The sequence below is a fragment of the Parambassis ranga genome, chromosome 8, assembly GCF_900634625.1.
Source record: "Parambassis ranga chromosome 8, fParRan2.1, whole genome shotgun sequence".
NCBI lineage: Eukaryota > Metazoa > Chordata > Actinopteri > Ambassidae > Parambassis > Parambassis ranga.
The window spans coordinates 16,793,915-16,816,756 of NC_041029.1; the positions used below are offsets into that span (position 1 = coordinate 16,793,915).

At 43.0% G+C, this 22,842-nt stretch overlaps 3 protein-coding genes across 4 annotated transcripts; all 3 read right to left on the reverse strand.

Annotated features, from left to right (window-relative positions):
* Positions 1–130: 130 nt before the first annotated feature.
* Positions 131–8,527, reverse strand: LOC114439329 (beta-1,4 N-acetylgalactosaminyltransferase 2-like). Its single transcript, XM_028411186.1, has 13 exons — positions 8,458–8,527; positions 6,981–7,017; positions 6,139–6,272; positions 5,888–6,031; positions 5,315–5,421; positions 5,117–5,154; positions 4,280–4,346; positions 4,022–4,135; positions 3,596–3,682; positions 2,850–3,031; positions 2,564–2,707; positions 1,271–1,499; positions 131–1,193 (listed from the first exon to the last, which is right to left on the reverse strand). The coding sequence occupies exons 3-13, from the start codon at positions 6,270–6,272 to the stop codon at positions 1,000–1,002; spliced, it is 1,440 nt and encodes a 479-aa protein (XP_028266987.1). The 5' UTR covers positions 6,981–7,017; positions 8,458–8,527; the 3' UTR covers positions 131–999.
* A 574-nt stretch (positions 8,528–9,101) lies between these two features.
* On the reverse strand, positions 9,102–16,590 carry LOC114439328 (NACHT, LRR and PYD domains-containing protein 3-like). Of its 2 annotated transcripts, XM_028411185.1 has the most exons (12): positions 16,449–16,563; positions 15,755–16,071; positions 15,251–15,643; positions 13,442–15,176; positions 13,191–13,358; positions 12,738–12,911; positions 12,453–12,626; positions 11,967–12,146; positions 11,717–11,890; positions 11,440–11,613; positions 11,324–11,370; positions 9,102–10,044 (listed from the first exon to the last, which is right to left on the reverse strand). In XM_028411185.1, the coding sequence occupies exons 3-12, from the start codon at positions 15,522–15,524 to the stop codon at positions 9,482–9,484; spliced, it is 3,663 nt and encodes a 1,220-aa protein (XP_028266986.1). In that variant the 5' UTR covers positions 15,525–15,643; positions 15,755–16,071; positions 16,449–16,563; the 3' UTR covers positions 9,102–9,481. The 2 variants fall into 2 exon arrangements, with proteins under 2 accessions (XP_028266986.1, XP_028266985.1); XM_028411184.1 differs by lacking the exon at positions 15,755–16,071 and having other exon boundaries at positions 15,251–15,526; positions 16,449–16,590.
* Positions 16,591–18,211: 1,621 nt separating this feature from the next.
* On the reverse strand, positions 18,212–22,807 carry nags (N-acetylglutamate synthase). The gene is made up of 8 exons (XM_028412026.1): positions 22,253–22,807; positions 21,629–21,909; positions 21,324–21,537; positions 21,065–21,245; positions 20,873–20,912; positions 20,569–20,700; positions 20,299–20,481; positions 18,212–19,228 (listed from the first exon to the last, which is right to left on the reverse strand). The coding sequence occupies exons 1-8, from the start codon at positions 22,619–22,621 to the stop codon at positions 19,036–19,038; spliced, it is 1,593 nt and encodes a 530-aa protein (XP_028267827.1). The 5' UTR covers positions 22,622–22,807; the 3' UTR covers positions 18,212–19,035.
* Between the last annotated feature and the right edge of the window lie 35 nt (positions 22,808–22,842).

Here is a 22,842-nt window from a genome sequence, read left to right on the forward strand (position 1 = left end):
CAGCGCTGAAGTTCCGCATCACGTGACACGGAAAACTCTTCTTCTTGAAAAAAAGACAAGAAACGTCTACAAAGCGCCCCCCCATGGTGGTGAAGTGTAGGAACAATATGTTTTATTTTAATAATACACCTTTGAGTTGGAACATTACTTCTTTATTGTGCAACATGCATTTATGAACACACTGCAGTATGAAAGCAGTAACAACAACAAACCAAACACGATTCAAATATAGAAAAATAATATTATATAAAATGAAAGATTTAAACTCACTCAAAATGTCAGATCTGATGTAAATAGCTGCAAATGTATTAGGACCGTTTTTAAACACACTTCCTGTCACTATAAAAAAATCAATTTATGTGGAGCTCTTTTTTGTTTGCCCCCAAGATAGCACCCAAGATAGCACCACATGCATCTCAGGTGCAACAGGTGAACACAAAGAAATACTACAATGCTATTATATAAGAACAGAATAAGACAGAATAATAAAATGGTTTTGGTTCACACAGTCTCCTCACTACCATTGAAGGATCATACAAAAAAAATTAAACAAAGAAAAAATTTATTGATTTGGCTGTAAAGAATGATTCACGAATAACAAAACCAGACTCTCTGCTATGGAAGAACTGTTGCCAATGTTTAACTTTACAAAGGAGTATTGTTAGAGGTTAGCAGTGTGAGACGTAACCTGAGTAAACCAGCTCTAGGACTATGACACTGAGACTACAGCAGCATTTTCATAAACAAACATGGACACCATTTAGAGCAGTAACCTGGTGTGAACTTGTGGCCCGGCCCTTCAAAGTAAGCAACAACTAGCACAACAGTCACTGCACATGTAGTAGTGCATACATAGTGTTACATCTACTGTAGTATTATTTGGTAGTGCAGTGAAGATAGTGTATAATATAACCTAATGTTTAGCACTTGACATATTTATTATTTAGTGCTGTAAATTCAAGTATGTGTGCACCATGTGATGGTAGCCCGTGTGCCCTTCTATCCATATTTGACACACTTCAGATGGTTTTTGAAGAAGTGTAGCTGCAGTTTGAACTCACTGTCGCTTCGTCCGGGGTTTCTGAAGTGACTGTACTGATTCGACTTGTCTTTGGCCATTTTGGGTTGATGGCCAATGGATATATCACCACATGAGGCAACCATCAAGGAGCCCAGACCGTCCATGAAGAACTCTAGAGTCAGAGACACATATTATTCTATCACAGATACAAGGTTCAGATTCCAAATCCTAACCTAAGTCTGGACCTACCTGAGTGTGCTACCCGCTGCAGCTTCGGGTCAAATCCCACTTTCAGTACAGCATCTGTGCGAGCCAGGAAGAAGTTGACCACCCCACTGGCCAGAAAGCATCGTGGGTAACCAGGAAGTGAATGGAACCTCCCATTGGACCTCCTGTATAGGCAGCCACCCTCCATTTCATCTCCCTCCTCATAGTGGAGAGAGAAGGGAAACATGTTTCCTTGTACTGACCCACCGACCTGACAGGAACAGAAACATCCGACAGCTTGTTACTCAGCGATTCACAGTCCATTGTGTCTGCTTTTAGCCGCATACGAGCTGGATCCAGTTCGAAAACGGATTAGCAAAAGGGCTGACTGTAATGTTTCTGACATTTCCAGAACTGGGGTTCAGAGACACCCAGGACTTCCTGACTTCAACAGCTTCTTCCAGCTGCTCTTTAGGGGATCCACACCAGCTTCCAGGCCAGCAGGAAATCCTGGGTCTGCCTTAGTAGACTATAAAGGGACATGCAATAGAGGCCTAAACCCCCTCAGCTAGATTCTCCTGGGTTTCTGAGCCTCTCTGTGAATCCAGGACACTTTCCAAAGCATTTTTTCAGACCTTACCCAAACCATAGATGAGATAAAGATGTGGAGCATGTGGTAAACTGAAAGCTCTAACTGCTACTGCATGACAGACAGAGCTGCATCCAACCAACTGATCTCACAAAAGAAGTCCTTCTCCACCTGGATTAGACCCCACCCCCTTTAGATGCAAGAGGCATTCTTCATACCTGTTTTTCAGAGAGGACAGAGCCAGAACCTCAAATTTGGTTGTGCTAATCCATCCATCCATTATCTATTAACCCGCTTCATCCCGCTGTGCAGGGTCACAGGGGGCTGGAGCCTATCCCAGCTAACTATGGGTGAGAGGTGGGGCACAGCCTGGACAGGTCACCAGTCCTCTCCAGAGCAACATAGAGACAGACAATCATTCACTCAATCATTCAAGCACACCTATGGGCAATTTAAAGTGACCACCTTTTAAAGACCACGTCTTTAAAATGTGGCAGGAAGCCGGAGCACCCGGAGAAAACCCAAGCAAACTCCACACAGAAAGGCCTCAGTCAGAATTGAACCAGGAAGCTTATTGCTGTGAGGCGACCACTGCAACACGTGCCGCCCCTACTACCACAAGATTTGGTTGTTGGCGGATGTAAACCTCTCCAGGCACCTTATAGACCACAGAGGTGGCTCAATTCCTACACACTCTGAAACAATGCATAACAGGGGCTCTACAAAGCCAGCAGTTTGAGTCTCACCACGTCCAGTTCGGGGACCGCCTCCATCACCTCCACAAACTTCTCAATCTTTGTTTTGTCTGTAAACACGAAGTCATCATCCACCCAGAGGAAGTACTTTGTAGTGACCTGGGAGACAGCTAGATTCCTGCCAGCAAACCAGCCCTGAGGGAGGAAACAGTGACGGTAAACGTTGAAGTAATAAAATATAATGAGTATAATAAAATAATTATTAACATATAACATATTTTTTCATTATGGCCATCAGTATGTTTGTACGAATCACAGGTGTGTGTATATAGTATACCTGCGCTGGTGGCATGATGTATTGTTGGATGTTTTCTCCAGTCAGGTGCTCTGGTTTAAGGCTGTCATCGGCAACAATGACTTTAACGTCGCTATAAAACTGCCTGATGCTGCTCAACAACACCTTCAGCTCTGCGTAGCGAAGAAAAGTCTTCGTGGTGATCGTGACTTGAGAGGCGATATCTGACAGAAACAAGAAATAGTCATAATGACATAAAAGTCATAATGTAGTATCTATAGTTTAATTTGAGCCTGCTGTGTTTACATATTTCTGTTTATTCCATAACGTAGATGAAGATTTTAAGCAAAACACATAGGAAACAGGTAGTGATGTCCCGATCCGATCACCTGATCGGAAATCTGGCCCGACGTGATTTTTACGTGATTTTAGATTTTCGATCGGAATCAGATGTTACCTCCTGATCAGGACTCGGATATATATTTATTAGGGCTGTCAAAGTTAACGCCTTCTGTGCAGGGTGGCTATGTGTCTTGTAGTGTAGGGGTAGGACAGCTGCCTTTGGTGTGAGAGGTCCTGGGTTCGAGACCTTGATGAGCTGCTGCATGTGTGAAATGTCCTAGCTTGGGAGGGCTGAAGCATTTAAAGTTGGTGCAGTTTGGCGATGCAGCGCACATGTGGAAATCCACAGTCGACACACTTTGGACTTGGATTTGGACTCGGTCTCAAGGGCTGATCGGGACATCCCTAGAAATATGGCAACATGACACACAGAACAGAGCTCCTACCTGTTCCCATGTCGTACAGCACAGGCACGTGAGGCTGTTTGATCGCTATTGGAAACACAGCTTTGTGGTTTTCAAACTGAAAGGAGGCTAAGCACAGAGAAACAGTGGTGTCAGGCCTTAATCAATGCACACACACACTCATAATAAAAAAACAACAGGAAATTCATTTGCAGCTTTAACCCATCATAAACATTTATAGTACTTTCTATTAGACTGTAAATGTTTTTTTATGACAACTCTATCATAAAAAATGTCCCAATTAAATGAATATACTGAAACATAGAGTCATCAGAGGTCGAAGATGTGTAATAAGCTAAAAAGATGACAAAAGACAAGGTTACATGATTATCAGATAATAAAACTGGATGTTTTATGTGTAGATAAAGTCTCACAGTGAGGTTCCTGCTTTAATTATCAGACACATACCGAGGTCTCCGGTGTTTACGTGGTAGGCGGTGCTGGTGTAGGACACTTTGGCCAGCAGGTTGTTGAGGACGGCCAAACTGCTGGACTCAATAATCAGTTCTGCCTCACCAGCGCCTGGCGTTTACAAATTCACAGACTTTCACCACAGTACAACAATATATCCACTTCCACAGTGCCAAATGGAACTGAACCACTATAGAGCAGTAGGGTTTTTTTAAGAGAAGATTCATTCGACAACCACAACATGATGTTTTTCACCTTTGACTGCCGCCCCCCCTGCTGTAATCTCTGTGGTCAGGGTTCCTTTGGAGACATTCAAAACCACCTAGGATAAAATAAGAAGCAGAAGAACTTTGTTAATTCATTCCCCTGCTGGAGAATTCATTGTAGCTTGTTGCTCAAGAAGCCAGAAGGTTACAGATGATCAGAAAGAGAGAAAGGAGGACATCACCCGGTTTCAGTCTGACCAGAAACAGCTGAGAGCGTCTAACAGTTTTTATATGTGGGCCGCGGAGATTCCTTCTCAGTAATGTGGTGTTATTGGACAACCGGTTATCAAGGTGTGTGGGTTTAGGGGCCGCATCCTTTAAGGAACGTGGGCTACCCAGGTACGACCTTCTGCTGCTTCTGTCACCATAGCAACCCGCAGTTTACTCTTTAGCCATTATAGCCCTGTTTACTTGAAACTTGAAGCCACTGTGAATCATCACAATAAATCTTTTATTTGTGTCCTATATTCAAACTCTGTAATGGGACACCTGTCGGAAAAGTGCAGTCACTGCAACAAGTGCAGCAAAGAAAGGCAACAAACCAGTTCCACCGATTCAAAGCTTCGTCACAGCACAGAGAGCTGCACCAAAACATTCACAACAGATCCCCAAACTGAACCACCTGATCAATGAAGGGCCACAAATCAGAAGACTTTCCAGAATCCCAAGGGAATAAAATAGTTTAACGAGTTAGGAAAATGAGACTGAATCAAATGTTTCTGTTTCCTAAGGTTTCATGATAAGAAGCAGCGCTCCTGCCTCCAGCAGACCTTCTTTACCATTCTATACTCAGACGGTCAGGGTGCTGGGATCTGCTAAAACCAACCTTGTAGGTGCTTCTTCTTCCAGCATGCAGCCCTAAACCTGAAATCAAAATGATCTTTATGCAAAGTCACACAAATGTCTCAGGTTGCCATGACAATGTGCAAAACACCAAGAGGATGACTGTGGGCGGGAAAGTGGATACTTGGACCCGACCTCAAACTCAGATGTGCTACATGTGTGATGTGTATGAATATAATACCTGGTATGAGAGCAGAGCTCAGGGGGCGCACTGTGTAACCTTGAATAGGATACTGCAGAGGAGAGTTCGGCAAAGCAAACAGCAGTCTGGAGAGCACAGATGATGACCTGTTGAAGAGTTGTGCAAACAGAGCACCATCAGAGGACTGTGTAAGTAACAGAGATGACAAATATGAGTGACAGCAGCAAACAGAGCTGTCATTTTACAAATACATTGTCCAGATGTTACCAAACACGGAGGAAGTTTTTAATTTAATCTGATTTAGGGTGGATTTTTGGGGCTGCAGACAAATAAAAACAGCAAAATAAAATCCTGATGTTGATAACAGTGATGCTGTTACATAATATTCCATTTTAAAACACACTGAAACTCAAGGAGTCATATTAAATGTTTTGATTTAAGATACCACAGAGTGTTTGACCCAGCAATCAATGCCAGCTAATAAAAAAAAAGATTATCATGGCTAAAATACTGGCATATTTAAGTACATCTATATTTTGCTTTACTCCTACTCAATCGTTCTGTTATCCTGAAGCTGAAAAGCATGTTTTTGTTCCTCAATCCTTTCACTACCTGTTTTTGTAGTGCTGGAACTCCTTGGCTCGGCGCTCCACTACCTCCTCATACTGCTCCTTGGGGACCTGATCTTTGAGCAGCACCGAGCCAGCAGGACAGGTACATGGACCGGGTGAGGAAAGGTGAGTGGGGAGGGAAGACCTGGTGGGACAAAAAAAAAAAAAAAAGACATCTTCATAGATGACCAACCATGTAGGTGGCTCTGTACTGCTCAGCTTCAGCTACCTCTGTGGTTTCACGGCTTTTACCTCAGGCTGGTTGAAGTGGGATTCTCTATCCACAGTTCTTTGGGAAAGGAAAATATCACAAAATAGATTCCAAGGAGGAAGATGACAGATGCAGCAGCAAGTATCTGGAGATGTGATCTTTTAAGTGAAGACATCTGTAGAGACAAACTCATTTAGGTTTTAATTTGTAAATTCTACAGGTTTCTACAGCAGACTCCTTCAGCTTTGCTGTCCGAAGTAATCCCTACTGTTCAGTAACACTCACCTCTGAATGGGTGATAAGCAACATTCACTGTTACAACATCACACTATTTATAGTTTTATTATATTTTAGTATTTGAACTTTGTATTGGGACAGCTGTGTGACACAATTAGTCTTTAAATGTGTCCTTAAAGCGCAGTCACTGCATTTACTTACAAACTTACTTATCTGTAAATACTGTGTGTGTGATGCAGAGGCTACATTTAAAAAAAAAAAAAAAAACCGTTTCAGGTTCCCACTTCAGGTCAAACGTGTTCCTACGTGGAAAACACTCACCAGAAAAACATTCAACAGAGGAAGGACTGTAAACAGTTCAGCCTGCCACATGTGCCGTAGTTATTAAATATTTATATTCTCATATCTGTCAACTAGACCACGTATCACAAGAGCAACAAGCCGCACAACCCACACCCAAGAATCAATGAAGAATGTTGCTATGACAACAATGATAAAATGTACATTTTGTTCGTATTTAAAACAAAAGTATAAATGAAAACACATGAGCTAATAATATAATATATATTATAAAATACCTTGAAAATCAGAGGGGGGAAAAACAATGTGAATAATTGAAAGATTATAGAAAGATCGCTCTTCTTACCTTTTTCACAGCTCCTGTCGGCAGGTGAAGTGACCTGCTGTATTCCAATACATGAAATACCACACACACACACACACACACACACACCCTCTTTCAGCAAATCATGATGCCAGGAAATTGTCAGCCATTGGTGACAGAAACCTGACACTGGGCAGAACTCAAAGAAGAATAAGAGCAACACTCCCACTGCTTGCATGACAAACAAGCGGCCACCACTCGGCATGAAAAACCTTTGGTTTGGTACGATTTTTGTCTCATAACATAAACAATGATTTTGTTGGTTTTTTTTTTGGAGCTTGTGTTAAATTATTATACAAGAACACGTGACATGCAAACTGACATGCAAATAAGCTATTATTTGCACATTTTATAACATCCTTCCACCAACCAAACACATTGAAGCAAAGTGTAGTGAAAAGCTTGAATAATATGCTGTTAAAAATGTAATGTGGCTTTGATAAGAAGAAGCTGTGAAAAAGTCTGAGGGCAGGACTAAAGTTGTGTCTCCCATACAATGCTAACTGCTACTGCTAACATCTACTGTGAAGATGAAGATAATGTGAGTGATTTAATACTGTGTTAATCATGACTTACTTAACTTTTGTCTTTGTTTGTTGTTTTTGTTGACTGTTGGGCCACACTTAAAGGTCGGGTAGGAGATTTCATTCTGATGCACTTTATGTTAAATCAGTGTAACTTCTCTTTACAATCCGATAGCAACCGATTAGTTCGGCAGTTTCTCATTAAAGCGAAGAATATGAATCATCTGTGGAAGCTATAAAACACTAAAAACATCAGCCAATCCTCCGGGTGGACCCTGTAGGAGTATTGGCTGGTTGTCACTCTCTTCCTGCTCTGAACACCAGAGAGGTACGTGCATGATGGCCGAAGTCACAGACCGCAGCTCGTCTTCAGGTGATGCGCGTCCATGTGGTTGGGAGGCGTGGCTTCGGGGTGAGCTCAGAGAGAAAGGGGCGTGCGTTTACTTTCCATATCTGGCTGACTCTCACTGAGTTTTCAAAATCTCCTATCCTACCTTTAAATTAGTATAACATCATAACAACATCATATGGTGGTCCACCTACTGTGATGTTTGAAACTAGCGATTGAGTTGAATGTCCTATATCTCATGTCACATGTCGGATTGATTGCTTTTTATTTTTGCTAACAGGCCGCACTCATACACACACACGTCCATGTTAGGCGCAGGGCGATAACATGATAACTACAGCTATCGATATTTCAAGGATAAAAATATAAGATGTGGTCGATAGAGTTCATCCATTCATGTTTTGAGAGACAGCAAGAGCCAGTGATGTTAGCATAGCACCGCGCTGAAGCAACTGCAATAAAGTTACAGTCATGATGACGCGCACAGCATACATGCTAATGTTTGGGTTACTGCTACTGAGAGTGTTTAGCTTCCGACAAAGTAGCGCTCATGTTAAAAGCATGTTGCGTCAAAGACGGGTCTTACCAGCGTCAGCAGAGGCCCACAGGTGCTGTGGAGAGTAAACAGTGTCATTGGATTATGACATGGTCATGTGCCATCCCATTTAATGAAGTTGTAGTGGTTGTGCCATGTGTGTAATTGTGCACAGCCCTCTCTCTCTTTCACGCACACACACACACAGACACACACACACACACACACACACACACACACACGTCAGAAAAATAAACAACTGGGGTATAAAACTTGCATCATAAAAACATGTGTTATGTTACATCAGCTGTGTTCATATTGACTTATGGGCCAACTCATATGACAAATGACATATATACTATTTGGTTATTACCATCGTCACAGAGGGTGGAGTGTGTGTGTGTAAGGTAGGCCCAAGAACAAACAGGACAGCACCTCAGTGTGCTTTGCTGTGTTATTTGGCCTCCAGCCTGTGTCGCTTTTCTCACTCTACCTGGTCCAAAGTCAACTGACTGTGTGCCAGTTAAACTTTCCCAAGACTCTGAACAGAAAATCAAACTGTTAAACAGGTTTATTGGATAGCAGGATAGTGCGAAACTAAAACAAATACCAATAATTACCACTATGAGTTTTAACACTAACGTTTGTCAATATGCATTTTATGAAATTATTATTATTATATTATTTACACCGTTGTATGTCTAACAAACTTAAACCCAGCATAATAATAGAATAATACATCATATTATACATATAAACAACTTGAACAAATGTGAAAACAGGCACAAAACAATAACATAAGATTCCATCTAAAGATCAATAACATAAAGTAAAAAACGCATACTCATGCTGCATTAGGCGTGCGACATTAACATATAACATATTAACAATAATATTTACTCTGTAACCAAAGGCAGCGGCTCCAACTAAAGATGAGTGCACTGTACAACCGCTCCCTGTCTCCATAGTAACAGGACGCATAGCAAGATGTTCTGGCTGGGATTCTTATGAAAATGAAATTTGGCTAAATGTGTAACTGTCAAGACATTTAATACACCTATGGTGTACGGTGGTCTTAGATTTCTGCATCAGATGCTTGACTGATCACTGCATTACCTCTTGATGTCAAAGACACAAAAGAGTCATCACAAAAAAGGCCAAAACCTGGGTAAACCGGTTCTGTGAATGTGCAGTGGAAGGTATGAAGGTGAGTCTGTGTGCCAGAGGAGATGCTGTAAAAGGACACAGACCCAGCATGCCAGTCCAAAAACACTCCCACTCTGTCAGGGTCTCCCTGTGGATTACTAAGGTATGTGTCTTTGCAATTATGTTCAACTCTGGGACAGTTAGACCAGCGCAGACTCCAGGACTTGTCATTACGTCCAAAAGTACAGTCATTATTATCTCCTCTCCTGCTGATTCCTTTGTACGTGACTGATATGTCAGTGTGCTTAGCCTGAACCTCCCAGTAACAGCGGCCCATCAGTCCAGTCGTACACAGCAGCTGTGTGACTTTATCAAATCTCTCTGGATGGTAAGGATAAGGTTCCTTCTCCACACGTGTCACCTTTCTGTTGCCATCAGACAGACTGAGCTCTCTGTGAGCTGTGTTTGGGTCCAGTGTGAGTTCACAGGCATCTGAGGGAGACAATAACACATAATAAACCTGGAACACGTGTAAAATGTGAATGAAAGCAGCAGGTAACAAACTGCTACTTATTTAATGATTCCCTATGTAAGCACATCTCCTGTGGTCACTGAACAATACAGCTTATCATTTGCACATTCCTTTATGGTTAATCAATGGCATATTGAAATGCTGTAACATCAGTGAGGATGTGCAGCCAATGATATACATCCTCAGTTAGTTTGTAGCTACACCAAACTGTGGCACCAGAACACTACTGTAGATATCCAAAATAAAGGGAAGGGAAGTTTTATTCCAAGATTCAAAAAGTCCACGGTTCATTTTTCATGGCCTTGTGCTGCCATAGAATTTGCATAAAGTGTGTTTAGGAGTCCATTTGGATGTCTGTGTATTCCTAATTCCTATATTCAAATGTTCAAATGTCCACTAGGGCAGTGGTCCCCAACCACCGGGCCGGGGACCGGTACCGGTCCGTGGGTCATTTGGTACCGGGCCGCACAGAACGACTGAGTAAAAAAATATATTAATCATTATCTGAGTCTGAAAGCTGTTTCATTTATAAATCGATCAGATTCATCCGCTTGTGCCTTTAAGCACCTGCAGACGCTTGTCTCGGTCACGGGATACGGCCCCAAAATTAAGCCTAAAAGCTAGCAAAAATGAATAAAAAACAAACGTCTTTGGAGAGCTTCTTCGGAAAGGGGAAAAGGCCTAACGAGGAGACAGAAGAAGAGGAGCCTACCCCTTCAAAGAAAAAGAAACCCGCATTTAAAAGACTATATCAGGAGTCCTATTTAAAATACAGATTTATTGCAACAGGTGATTCTCACACAAGTCCGCTCTGAGTGATATGTGGCGAAGCCTTCAAAACTGCTTTGGCACTTAAGACCAAGCACCCTGCATTAAAAGACAAGCCATGGAGTTTTTTGAAAGAAGAAAATGTGAACAAGAAGGACAGAAGCAATAAATGACAAAATTACAGAGTGGACTGGACATAAGAAACACGCTTCGGGTGTCATTGTCTCCCATTATCCCCAGATGGGACCGCCTCATTGCTGAGAAAGCTCAAAGGCTCCCATTAATTAAGCATAAGAGTAAGTTGTCATTGTATGCACTGTGTTTTTATTTTATATATTTTTTTCTGTGCCGGTCCGTAAAAATATTGTTTTACATGATACCGGTCCGTGGTGCAAAAAAGGTTGGGGACCGCTGCACTAGGGCATTGTGACCTACACAGAGAAAGGCAAAGGCAAAACCCCTGAGACTTACACTTCCACAGACCAGGCCGCAGCCTCTGCACTCCACCATGGTCCACTCTGAAACAATAAACACAGTCAGAAAAGCATCACACATCATGCAAACTTGCAGCTTGCCATAACTCGTACTTTAGCGTGTCCAATCTCCACTGTGGGTCCTCCAATCCAGCAGAGAATAGAAGCACTCCAGAGTCTCCTGGATGGTTGTAGCTGAGGTCGAGCTCTTTCAGATAAGAGGGGTTAGAGCTCAGAGCAGAGGCGAGGGAGGAACAGCCCTCCTCTGTCACCTGACAGCCTGACAGTCTGTAAGGATGAATGAAACCCGACAAGCCCAGCAGTCGTAAATCACACACTAGATATGCGATGTGAAACTATGAGGTAACTTTAAAATGGGATCTGTTCTCACCTGAGAGTCTCCAGGATACATCGAGGACTCTTGAGTCCAACAGAGAGCAGCTTCACTCCTGAATCCTGCAGATCATTGCTACTCAGGTCCAGCTCTTTCAAACTAGAGGTTTTGGAGCTGAGAGCTGAGGCCAGAGCTTCACAGCTTCTTTCTGACACCATGCAGTTACTCAACCTGCAACATGACAGTTTTTACTCATTCATACCATTTTCTTCCATTTCTGAATTAAAATTCCAAATATATCACTGACCTGAGAATTTCCAGGTTACAGCGCGGACTCTCCAGTGCAACAGTGAGAAGCTTCACCCCAGAATCCTGAAGGTCGTTGTTACATAACTCTAGCTGTCTCAGGCTGGAGGTCGATGTCTGAGAGGTGAGAACTGAGGCCAGAACTCCACAGCTTTTTTCTGATAGGTTACAAAACCTCAGCCTGAAGACAAATAATAATAATAATAATAATAAACTTTTAAACATTTTCTCTGAGTTGTTTTAAGAAACCAGCTTGAAAGATTGTCAATACTTTAGTATAACTATAATAAGAGATTCTTCCTGTCTTTCAAACTTCTTAGCTTTACATATTTTGTATACTTCTGCTTTGCATTACATCAATTACTGTTGGCTAAAATCTACTCTGTTTAACATATGATTGTATCATGAGGCTTGTATTAAAGAGGAGATATACGAGATACAGACACATAAATTGAATCTAACCAAAACAGTACAGAGACCAGCTGACCTCAGTGCTTCCAGTTTACCATGTGGACTTTCCAGTCCACCACGTAACACCAGCACTCCTGAATCCTGCAGATTGTTCATACTCAGGTCCAAGTGTCTCACACAGGAGGACTGAGAGCTAAGGAAAAAGGCCACAGAATCACAGACCTCCCACGTCAACCCACAGCGAACCAATCTAAAAAGGAGTGAGCGAAAAAGATAAATATTATATCTCAAAGTGTCTGGATAAGCATGATAAAATCTCAATCTCGCAATTTGAAAGGTGCATGTCATAAAGTCTGCTAACCTGAGAGTTTCAAGTTTACAGTGCGGACGCTCCAGTCCCATAGAGAGGAAGTATACTCCTGAGTCACACAGGTTGTTATTCGAAAGGTCCAGCTCTCTAAGACTGGAGAACTGGTAGCTTAGGACATGTGACAAATATCTACCAGACACGTCTGTCAGTCCACAGTTACTCAGCCTAAAGAAGGATGGATCAGAACATTAAATAAAAAAAACTTGGTGTGTAGTCAGGATTCATCAGTGGAACTGTTTATAGCCTTGTTAATGACAGCTGGAACACAGAGTTATCTCAGAGGATGTTTCTTAACCAAACAAATCATATTATTGTGATAGAATAGCAGTAGTAAATCCCAGTGTGCAGAGTTTGAGACAGAAGTCCAAGTGAGAATCATAATAATTTGGGAAATCATGTCTATGACAAATGATGTAAATATATGGTCAATTGTTAAAAACAGACCTGAGAGTTTCTAGTCTACACTGTGGATCCTGTAAGCCCACTGCAAGGTCATAAACCCCATCATATTGGTTGTAACTCAGATCCAGCGCTCTCAGGTTGGAGGATGGGGAACTGAGAACCAAGGCCAGAGCTCTGCAGCCTCTAGAGCTCACCTGACAGTGATCCAGACTAAAAATGTGAAGAGAAAGAATGATGTAAAACTATCATATTTACAGTATTTAACTTGTGCAGCTTTTGTGTTGTATACACACAGAGATAGCCTTGATGCTTGAACTAGTGGCAGCAAATTCAGAAGACTTTCCTCTGAAGCAGAAAATTTCTTCAGGTCAAACATGTTCAACTCGGTCTCAGATGACAGTATGATGAAGACCAGAGTTGACCACTGAGCAGAAGACAGTTTCTCTGAGGACAGACGGCCTGTCCTCAGGGACTGTTGTATCTCCTCCAGTAAAGAATGATCCTTCAGTTCATTAAGACAGCAGAACAGGCTGATGCATCTCTCTGGAGAAGGTTTCTCCCTGATCCTCTTCCTGATGTACTGGACTGTGTCCTGATTGCTCTCTAAGCTACTTCCTAATTGTCTTGTCAGGTTTTGAAGAAGTGCTTGATGGGTGTGCAGTGAGAGACCAACAAGAAAACAGAGGAACAGGTCTAGGTGACCATTTGGATTCTGTAAGGCATGGTCTACTGCACTCTGGAAGAGACCTTTTACTGCAGATTGGTCTTTGTCGACTGACGACGGTTGGGATTGTTCCTGTGATAAGGGGTTGACTCCAGATTTGATGAATGACACAATGACATGAAAAGCTGCCAGGAATTCCTGAACACTCAAATGGATGAAGGAGAAAAGTTTGTCCTGGTTGAAGGCAGCATTTTCTTTAATGATCCGTGGGAACTCAGAGGCAGCTCCGACATCAATGCCACATTCTTTGAGATCTGCTTCATAAAAGATTAGGCTTCCTTTCTGCAGTTGCTCAAAAGCCAGTTTCCCCAGAGACAGAATTGTCTTGCTGGTGCCTTTGATGCAGGTCGGGTCTGTCTCAGCCTTTCCATAATATTTGACATTTGCTAGTTTTATCTGAACCAACAGAAAGTGGATGTACATCTCCGTCAGGGTCTTGGGCTGCTCTCGTCTCTCATTGGTTTTGAACATGTCCTCCAGAACTGTAGCAGTGATCCAGCATAAGACTGGGATGCGGCACATAATGTGAAGGCTTTGAGATGCCTTTACATGGGAGATGATGCTGCTGGCCAGCTCCTTATTTCTGAATCTCTTCCTAAAGTACTCATCTATCTTCATGTCAGTAAACCCTCTCACCTCTGTCACCATGTTGATGTACTCTGGAAGGATTTGACTGGCTGCCTCTGGCTTTGTGGTTATCCAGACGCTAGCAGTAGGGAACAGTTTCCCCATGATGAGGTTCGTTAGCAAAGCATCCACTGAAGACAGCTCGGTAACATCAGACAATATCTCGTTGTTGTGGAAATCTAACGGTAGTCGACACTCGTCCAGACCGTCAAGGATAAACACAATCTGGAGTTTGTCGAAGCTTCTTACTTCTTTGGTTTCAGCAAAGAATTGATGAAGAAGGTCCATCCAGCTGCACTGTCTCTCCTTCAGGAAATTCAGCTCTCGAAAAGTGAAAGGAAATACAAATTGAATATCATTTCTGAGCTTGTCTTCAGCCCAATCTAGCACAAACTTTCTTGTCAGGACAGTTTTGCCGGTACCAGAACCTCCTTTTGTCATCAGTGTTCTCAATGCTCCAGCTTGATCAGGTTTGGGTACAAGGACGTCTTCAATATTTATGGTTTGGTTGGAACATGTTGCACTTTGACCTTCAGGCACTTCTTTGGTCACACACAGTTCAGTGTAGGTCTCATTCTTTTGCATCTGTTTTCCAGATTCTGTGGCTTGCTCAAATAAATCATGGAATCTCTTCTGCAGGTTAGATTTAAGTTTATGCTGGCAATCGGACAGACTCTCTGAAATGAGAAAACATCTTAAGTTTTCAGTTGTTGCAGTAGACACACTCCTACTGAATATTTCCTGTGCTTACCTTGAGACATTGAGTTCAAGTTTGATAAGCGCTGCACCAAATCATTCTTTTGGATCAGCTTCAAAGTTTTCATGATCACCTCCACTGCATTTTTGTTGTGGGTATCTATGATCTCATCAACCGTGTCCATTCTGTCTGCATTCTCCAGCTGGCTCTTTGAGATTGCGGCAAAGCCATCCAGGACCTCTGCCTGCTGCAGGTACCATTTGAACTTTTTGAACTCGCTGTCTGCCAGATCCTCCAAAATTCCCAGCAGCTCGAAAGGTGCCGCCATTGCTAAAATTAAACCAAAAATGTTCACAGACTACCAAGTGTCTCACACAGGAGGACTGAGAGCTAAGGAAAAAGGCCACAGAATCACAGACCTCCCACGTCAACCCACAGCGAACCAAGCTAAAAAGGAGTGAGCGAAAAAGATAAATATTATATCTCAAAGTGTCTGGATAAGCATGATAAAATCTCAATCTCGCAATTTGAAAGGTGCATGTCATAAAGTCTGCTAACCTGAGAGTTTCAAGTTTACAGTGCGGACGCTCCAGTCCCATAGAGAGGAAGTATACTCCTGAGTCACACAGGTTGTTATTCGAAAGGTCCAGCTCTCTAAGACTGGAGAACTGGTAGCTTAGGACATGCATTTTTGTTGTGGGTATCTATGATCTCATCAACCGTGTCCATTCTGTCTGCATTCTCCAGCTGGCTCTTTGGGATTGCGGCAAAGCCATCCAGGACCTCTGCCTGCTGCAGGAACCATTTGAACTTTTTCAACTCGCTGTCTCCCAGATCCTCCAAAATTCCCAGCAGCTCGAAAGGTGCCGCCATTGCTAAAATTCAACCAAAAAGATTCACAGACTACTGCGGTCAGTCACCAGAAACAAACAGATCAATGAGTAGAATTGTGTTGTTGATGTTGTTTTAAGCATAAAACAACATTTATTAATACCATAAACATTACATATGTTTTTTAAGAGGTAGTATGTTGCAAAAGTACATGAAAATTTGAGTTTTTGAATGTTGAACTACAGTGGTTTGGATCAAGCTTCGAATACTACATCCTACACTTCCAATGCAATAACACTGCCTTTCAAAGCAGTATTGCAGCAACATACTATGGCCATGTGTCATAAAATATACTTATATGTATACTGTAATGTAAGCGCGGCAGATTTGGCTACACGGTAAAAAGAGAATAAGGCCGTACCTTTGCGTTCCCTGTGCAGTTCCTTCTTGAGAACAGGATCTAAATGAGAGAAGTATTGTAACAGCGAGACAAATAACAGAGAAAAAAGAGGAAGAACATGGTTCCTCATATTGTGCAAATTTTAACAGATTAACACACTAAGACACAAAACGTTAGTAACCCACTGACTCTTTACACAAACAGACAACTGTTCTGAAGCTCCAGAAAATGTGGTGAGCTCCTAGAAGTAATTAAACACTGAATCCTCATCCACATGTGAATGTTACATATCTGATGGATAGGAGTTATTTACATGTTTAGGCAGAGATTAAAATAATAAAACTGACAGTAGACAATAACAAAGACAGGAATTATCAGGCTGTGTGTTAGCACTGTTCATTTCAACAGCCTGGAGATATGCTAGCCTTCATTTTTTTCAATAGATTCTTCATTTCTATTGACAGCTGTAATAACAACACTGGTACTTTAGCACCTTTAGCATTCGTCTAGTGGCCTTTTCCTGCAAGTACAATCTTTACTCAATCAATAAGTCTTCTAAGCCTGTTCTCAGCCATTAAAACTGATCCACAGAGACACCCAAAAAATATTTTTCATTCAAAAGCTTCAAGTGAAGCATCTTCAAAAAAATTCTACAAGTCCAGTTGTCTCGCTTCAAGCGCTTAAATGTAAGCGCGCATAAACACACACACACACACTTATACTGACCAGATATTAGTTTAATCATTACGTGGATTTCCCAGAACAGTCATAACATGTTACTCAAGGATGGTGTTTTTTACTACTTCCTTATTTGCTCAAAGTTTAGTTGGGTGAGAGCAAATATCAAAAGTGAACTCGGAAAATACAAGATGTCATCATCTCTCCTCTGTGTGAACACAGGTGCTTCGGTTGGTCCAGGGCTTCACCAAGCGGTCAAACACAGGACTGTACTCAGCTTCACTGATACTACACAAACAGCAAATCTAATGTAGCACAATCAGGCAGAACATTTCACACAAACCTGCTAGATACATAAATAGAATACGATCTAATGGAGAAGGAAGTGGAATTCTATCAGTTCCACAGATAATATGTTTGCACGCATACAGCCACATTAACCATTCACACCAAAATCTCACCAGTTCATTCTTCAGTCCAAGTGAAGACTTCATGAAAATTAAGAAATTCCACTAAGCTACAAACTGTAATGAATTTAAAAAGGAAGTGATACAGATCACTGGCTCTGAAAACTGACCACTAAGACTTTAACAAGCTCTTGTCTGTAAACAAGTGAAAGAGTAACAAAGACTGTGTGATCCTCGTGTGAAAGCAGCTGCAGACAATGTCTCGAACAAAGTTTAAATTCACCTTATTGATTTGTCTAAAAATATGATTTTAGTGTTGCAAGCATTTAGTACACTAGTTTTCTAGAGGGACACGGTGTCTGCTCTGTTTGTCCATCGATAATAAAACACATGGTATGTCATGTGTTCTGGTGTTCTGCATCTCAACCTTTGGTCATAGTGGACTGAGCATCTGTTCTCCTCCGAGGGTTTCCAGGATACTCTGCTTCACTCCTGAACCCTGCTCATCGTTGCTACTCAGGTGAAGCTCTTTGACTCCGGCAGAGAGTTGAGCTGAGAGCCGAGGCTTCTCTCTGACAGCCTACGTCAGAACATGAAGTGAATTCCTGCTCAGTTAATGGATCAGTTCTTGCTATAAATGACACAACAAAGTGGCAAAAGACTGTTAGACATGGTGGTAAAGAAACTCTTGAAAAAAAGCTCTTTTTTTAATTTTATTGTACTTTTTATTTTGACAAAATTGTTCATGTCCAAAATGATCCATAGCCTTTCTCAATAATCAGTGACAAAGCCTTTAGTTTCTATCACAGCTGTCACACAGCTTTTTGTCATTATTGACAAGTGCATATTTCCACTGGCCAATAAGAAGCTAACACATCATTTTGTATCACAATAATATTATCTTTGGGAGCTCCATTGGCCAGAATTGGCATGTCTTTAAATACTGTTGTACTGTAGCAGTAACCGTGCACTGATGTGTATCTTACCAGGGCTTGATCCTGTCGGTGGCTCTTCACCTCCAGAACCGTTTGCCCAGGTCCTGTCTGAAACACTCCCACAGCATGTGACTGGTGCCTTCAGCAGGCACGTTTGTAAGTAACAAGTTAAAAAGGAATGTTCAAAGTATCAGAAGTAACATCCCGAGTGAAAGTAAGTAACTTTTTTTGTTAGATATTTGAACTTTCTCTATGACATCATCGGGATTATTTCCTTAAACTCTGAAAAGCCACTCCCCTCACAGCCTCAGAACATGGCTGCCTCCTTATGATAAGTAAACGGATCTCCTCCATGTGCAAAAATCAGCCGAGTGTCTCTTTAATCACACTCTGCACAGCAGCTGGTCAGGTTTCCTGGTCCATACTAAGAGTTAAGACTTGGAGTCTCAGGAGATGTAAATGATGGCAAATGTTGCCTTTTTAGATTAAGATTTGTTTTGTACACGTGTTTCTGGGTGTTGCATCACTATTACAGCATGGGAGTGTGATTTAGAATTCTGCACGTACTCCACATCACTCAAATCCAAACTACACATCCTGCACATGGTTCAAGGATGTAGCAGCAGGGGGAGAACCCTGCTGAGAGGAGCAACTGTGGAATGAGTCTGGAAGGTTCTTGGCGTACTCCACCAGCTCGTAGGAATCTCTGATGTCGGTCAGCCCGAACCAGAAGACTGTCCAGACCCCATTAACGAAGCTGCCGTCACAGTGTTTAAAGTACCTGTACACACAGAAGACATCACATGTCGAAATGACGTAATAGAAGCCAGTGTGGCTTATTTTTCAGTGGACACAAACATGGGAGGAAGAGAACAGAACCTGCCTTTTACTCTAGCCCGTAGCCCACTTTGTTCCATGTGGTTTAGCAGTGTGTATCTATTAGGGTTGGGCGGTATTAAGGTAATAAGGTATACCAGCGGGGCACACAGGTAGTGACGGTATCCTTTTTAATACCGTCAATAAAAAAAATGCAATGTACTTATATAAAAGATAAGGATCAAATATTAAACATTTTATTTGATGCCTTGTGTGGTTGAATCTTCGGTTTTACTTCAGTAGTATAATGTATTTTACTTTTGGAGACGTTTGACAGTGAGAGAGAGAGAGAGAGGGAGAGAGAGAGGGAGAGGGAGAGAGTCGCACCTGTGGCCGGGTCCCTTAGAAGAACACTGCTGCGCTTTAGAAGACGACCTGAGATGGTATTTAGTTTCTGAGTGGTGTAGGCACAAGCCAACAGTTTGGCGTCGTCTGAGCCAACATTTATCATTTTAATTGTTTCCATTATAAAAACTTGGCAGCGAAACCGCCCAACCCCAGTATCTATAAAAACTTTTGTAATCGTATTCATTTCTTTTTCTAGGTTTATCACAGTAGGTGGCTCCTGCCATTAAACAAAACATGAAAAATCATATATGTGCATCATTTCTTACTTAACCCTGATGTTTTGAGTAGTATGGAAACATACAGTGCGTTCTGTGTCTAAACCAAAATGTCTAAACCCTGACACTAGCTAGGAGTTTATTGGGTTAAATTAGCTGTCCGTAGTTATTTACGACCATTAGCCTATTAAATGTTGCTAGCATCATTTCACAGTGTACCCAGATGAGATTTAGCACTGCACAATTTTAGCATTACTTGTGCAAACTGTGTACCAGCAAGCAGCTGGCACAATGTAGGTAGTGAGAATCGTCACCAAAGAAGCGATAAGAAGCTAACACAGGTCGGGTAAAACACACAAATTAATATTTTCTTTGTGAACTCTTGTGTCTCGTGCACTGATGTGTATCGTACCAGGGGTTGATCCTGTTGGTGGCTCTTGACCTCCAGAACAGTTTGCCCAGGTCCTGTCTGATGCACTCCCACAGGATGTGACTGGTGCCCTGGCCCTGCTTACTGCTGCTCACAACAAACTTGTCGAGGTAAGGAGTGCCGTTGTTCACCGGTTCCATGGTGATAATGGCCGCAGCGCTGTAACTGGAAGGACAAATAAATAAATAAATAAATGTGTATTTGACCTGAAAAAATTTGTTTCCTGGAAAACTGACACACACACACACACACCCTTCAGAGAGGTAGATAGAGTGCAGCCGTCCTTTCAGGGAGTCGATGTAGTCTGGCCTCAGAGTTTTATCAAACGACTTGTTGATGAGGGCCAGCAGGCGTGGAACATCGATCCCGTCCAGGGAGCTGTAACTGCACACACACACAAACACACAAAAATGTAGCTGTAATCTAGTCAAAGAGAGTTTTTATAGTGTTCCACAAGAAGGATGTAACCCAACCCTGGTAATGGGTTAATTTGGGATTACTGGTATGCCCTGAATTTAGGTTTACGGGTCAGATTACATGGGGGAGATCTACTGACCGGTGTATGGGGTCTCCGTTTTTAAAGAGCGTCCCAGAACCTGACACAGAGAAGCAGACAGAAAAACGTTTGGAGAAGAATATTTACGAAATGATGGGGTTCATATAAACCCATAAGAAAATGGCGTCTTCTCAGATTACACCTCACAGACAGTTCTTGTGTATGTGTAAGTGTGCGTGTGTGTGCGCTCACCCCTGTGGCTGAACAGCTCGGTCAGCAGTGTGTCTGCCGAGGTGATCACCGCAGAGGACTCGGTCGGCAGTTGATTGAGAAGTCTGGCTATGGAGGTCACTCTGCGGCGCTCGGCTGCACTCAGCCACGCCGCCGCGGACAGACCAGGCAGGTCAGCGGGCAGCGACACCGTGCCCAGCACCTGTGACACAGATACACACAACCTATGACCCTCCAAGTGCGTGATATGAATCCAGTGGGAACACAGTCAGAGTCCTGCCTTGTGTTCGTGGCTGCGCACGCCTCCCAAGTTGTTCAAGAACATGACTTTGTGGGGTTGGAGGGCTCGGCAAATGGCCGCCGTCACATCCGTCGGGTTCAACATCACTGAACAACCTCGCCCGTCTCTCCCCACTGGACACACCAAGGGGATCGTCCCACAGTCCAGACTCCACTGGAGGAGGCTGGTGTCCACGGTGATGGAGGGTGGAGCACTGCATGGGAGGAGAGTTGAGGCATGCTCACACAAGCATCATGCTGATATACTGATTGTGAACATCTGATGGACAGTGACTCCGCCCTCACCTGCTTCCTTGCGGCACGTCATGCAGGAGCAGGAAGGACTCTGCGGAGAAGAAGGGCAGGACGGTGGCCGAGTGCTGCTGCAGGGCCTCGGTCAGCTGCTGGCACCGCTCCACCAGCCCACGGCTGCACCGGGACCCGGCCACCGGCTCGGTGGACCTGGTCTCCTGGAGCTCAGACCAGCCCATTACAACCACAGGTTTCATGTCCATCCGCTGCAGGAAGGAGAGCCCGAAGGCCAGGCTCTGAACCATCTCCCTGCTGTCGAACACCGAGCTGTCGACCTGAGAGGGACCAAAAACAAAAAGCATGCAACCACCATAACACCTAAAGCAATGCTTAACATGTTTGAATAATAAGAACAGATGAATATTATCAGAATATTTCTTTCTTATCTGTGCTGAACATGCTACTTTTAGTTGCATTAAAGGAAACCTGATAACAATTTATTCAGAATTCTGCAGTAAAAATCTGATTTTTATTTATATTTCACACAGCGTTCCTACTTTTTAATTCAAATACATCTATTAATACATGTGCATGTATATATTACTAATGCAGACCATGGTTTGGTCTTCATCTCACTTCTTTTTGTAAAAGTTTCATCTCTCCTCCAAACTTTTTTACCTCCAGCACGGCGAAGGCATGAGACTGAGCCGACGTGGCTCTCTGGAACTGGGTCAGCCAGTACCGAGCCTCTCGTGGATCTCCGCCTACTTCATTGAGAAAAGCCTTCACATCCCGGTAAATCAGATTCCGGTTGGCGAGCATGTGTCGGTCAGCGGCGGAGAAGTATCCCAGGTGGTGGTGCTCCTGTTGGGCCCCAGCCGCGGATTTTCCTCCGGTTCCTGCCGCGTCGGAGCTCACTGCGCGCCGCGGTGGACCGAACATCCTCCGCTGCTGCTGCTGCTGCTGGCTGACAGACGGCTTCGACAGATACTTTCCAGCCATCACCACGGCCCGACAGCCGGGCGACCCGCTGGTCACTTTGGACATGTTGGAAGCTGCCAGGAGTCTGAACCGCGGCTGGTTCAGTCAACCTGCTGCTGCTGCTGCTGAGTCTGCACTCCTCATTCCATCCGCCATGGGTGGAGCGGGGGTGTAGTCAGGGTGTAGTCAGGGTGTCAGCAGCTTTTATGTTGTTGGGCTCCCTCTGGTTGTGGCTAAAACATTTAGATGGAGTTACCGGCTCATTTCCTTCTTGTATAGAGTGAGAT

Excerpts from the sequence above, each read along its gene's own strand:
- nags (XM_028412026.1), bottom strand. The coding sequence starts at position 22,621 with ATGTCCAAAGTGACCAGCGGGTCGCCCGGCTGTCGGGCCGTGGTGATG. Across the intron at positions 20,701-20,872 it reads AACGGAGACCCCATACACCG|TTACAGCTCCCTGGACGGGA; the intron begins GTCAGTAGATCT and ends GTGTGTGTGCAG. Across the intron at positions 20,482-20,568 it reads TCTATCTACCTCTCTGAAGG|TTACAGCGCTGCGGCCATTA; the intron begins GTGTGTGTGTGT and ends TTGTCCTTCCAG.
- LOC114439328 (XM_028411184.1), bottom strand. The coding sequence starts at position 16,557 with ATGAGGAACCATGTTCTTCCTCTTTTTTCTCTGTTATTTGTCTCGCTG. Across the intron at positions 12,147-12,452 it reads GGTAAACTGGAAGCACTGAG|GCTGAGGTTTTGTAACCTAT; the intron begins GTCAGCTGGTCT and ends ATTTGTCTTCAG. Across the intron at positions 10,045-11,323 it reads GCGGCCTGGTCTGTGGAAGT|ATGCCTGTGAACTCACACTG; the intron begins GTAAGTCTCAGG and ends TGTCTCCCTCAG.
- LOC114439329 (XM_028411186.1), bottom strand. The coding sequence starts at position 6,272 with ATGTCTTCACTTAAAAGATCACATCTCCAGATACTTGCTGCTGCATCT. Across the intron at positions 6,032-6,138 it reads CCCACTTCAACCAGCCTGAG|GTCTTCCCTCCCCACTCACC; the intron begins GTAAAAGCCGTG and ends TTGTCCCACCAG. Across the intron at positions 3,683-4,021 it reads CGTAAACACCGGAGACCTCG|CCTCCTTTCAGTTTGAAAAC; the intron begins GTATGTGTCTGA and ends CTCTGTGCTTAG.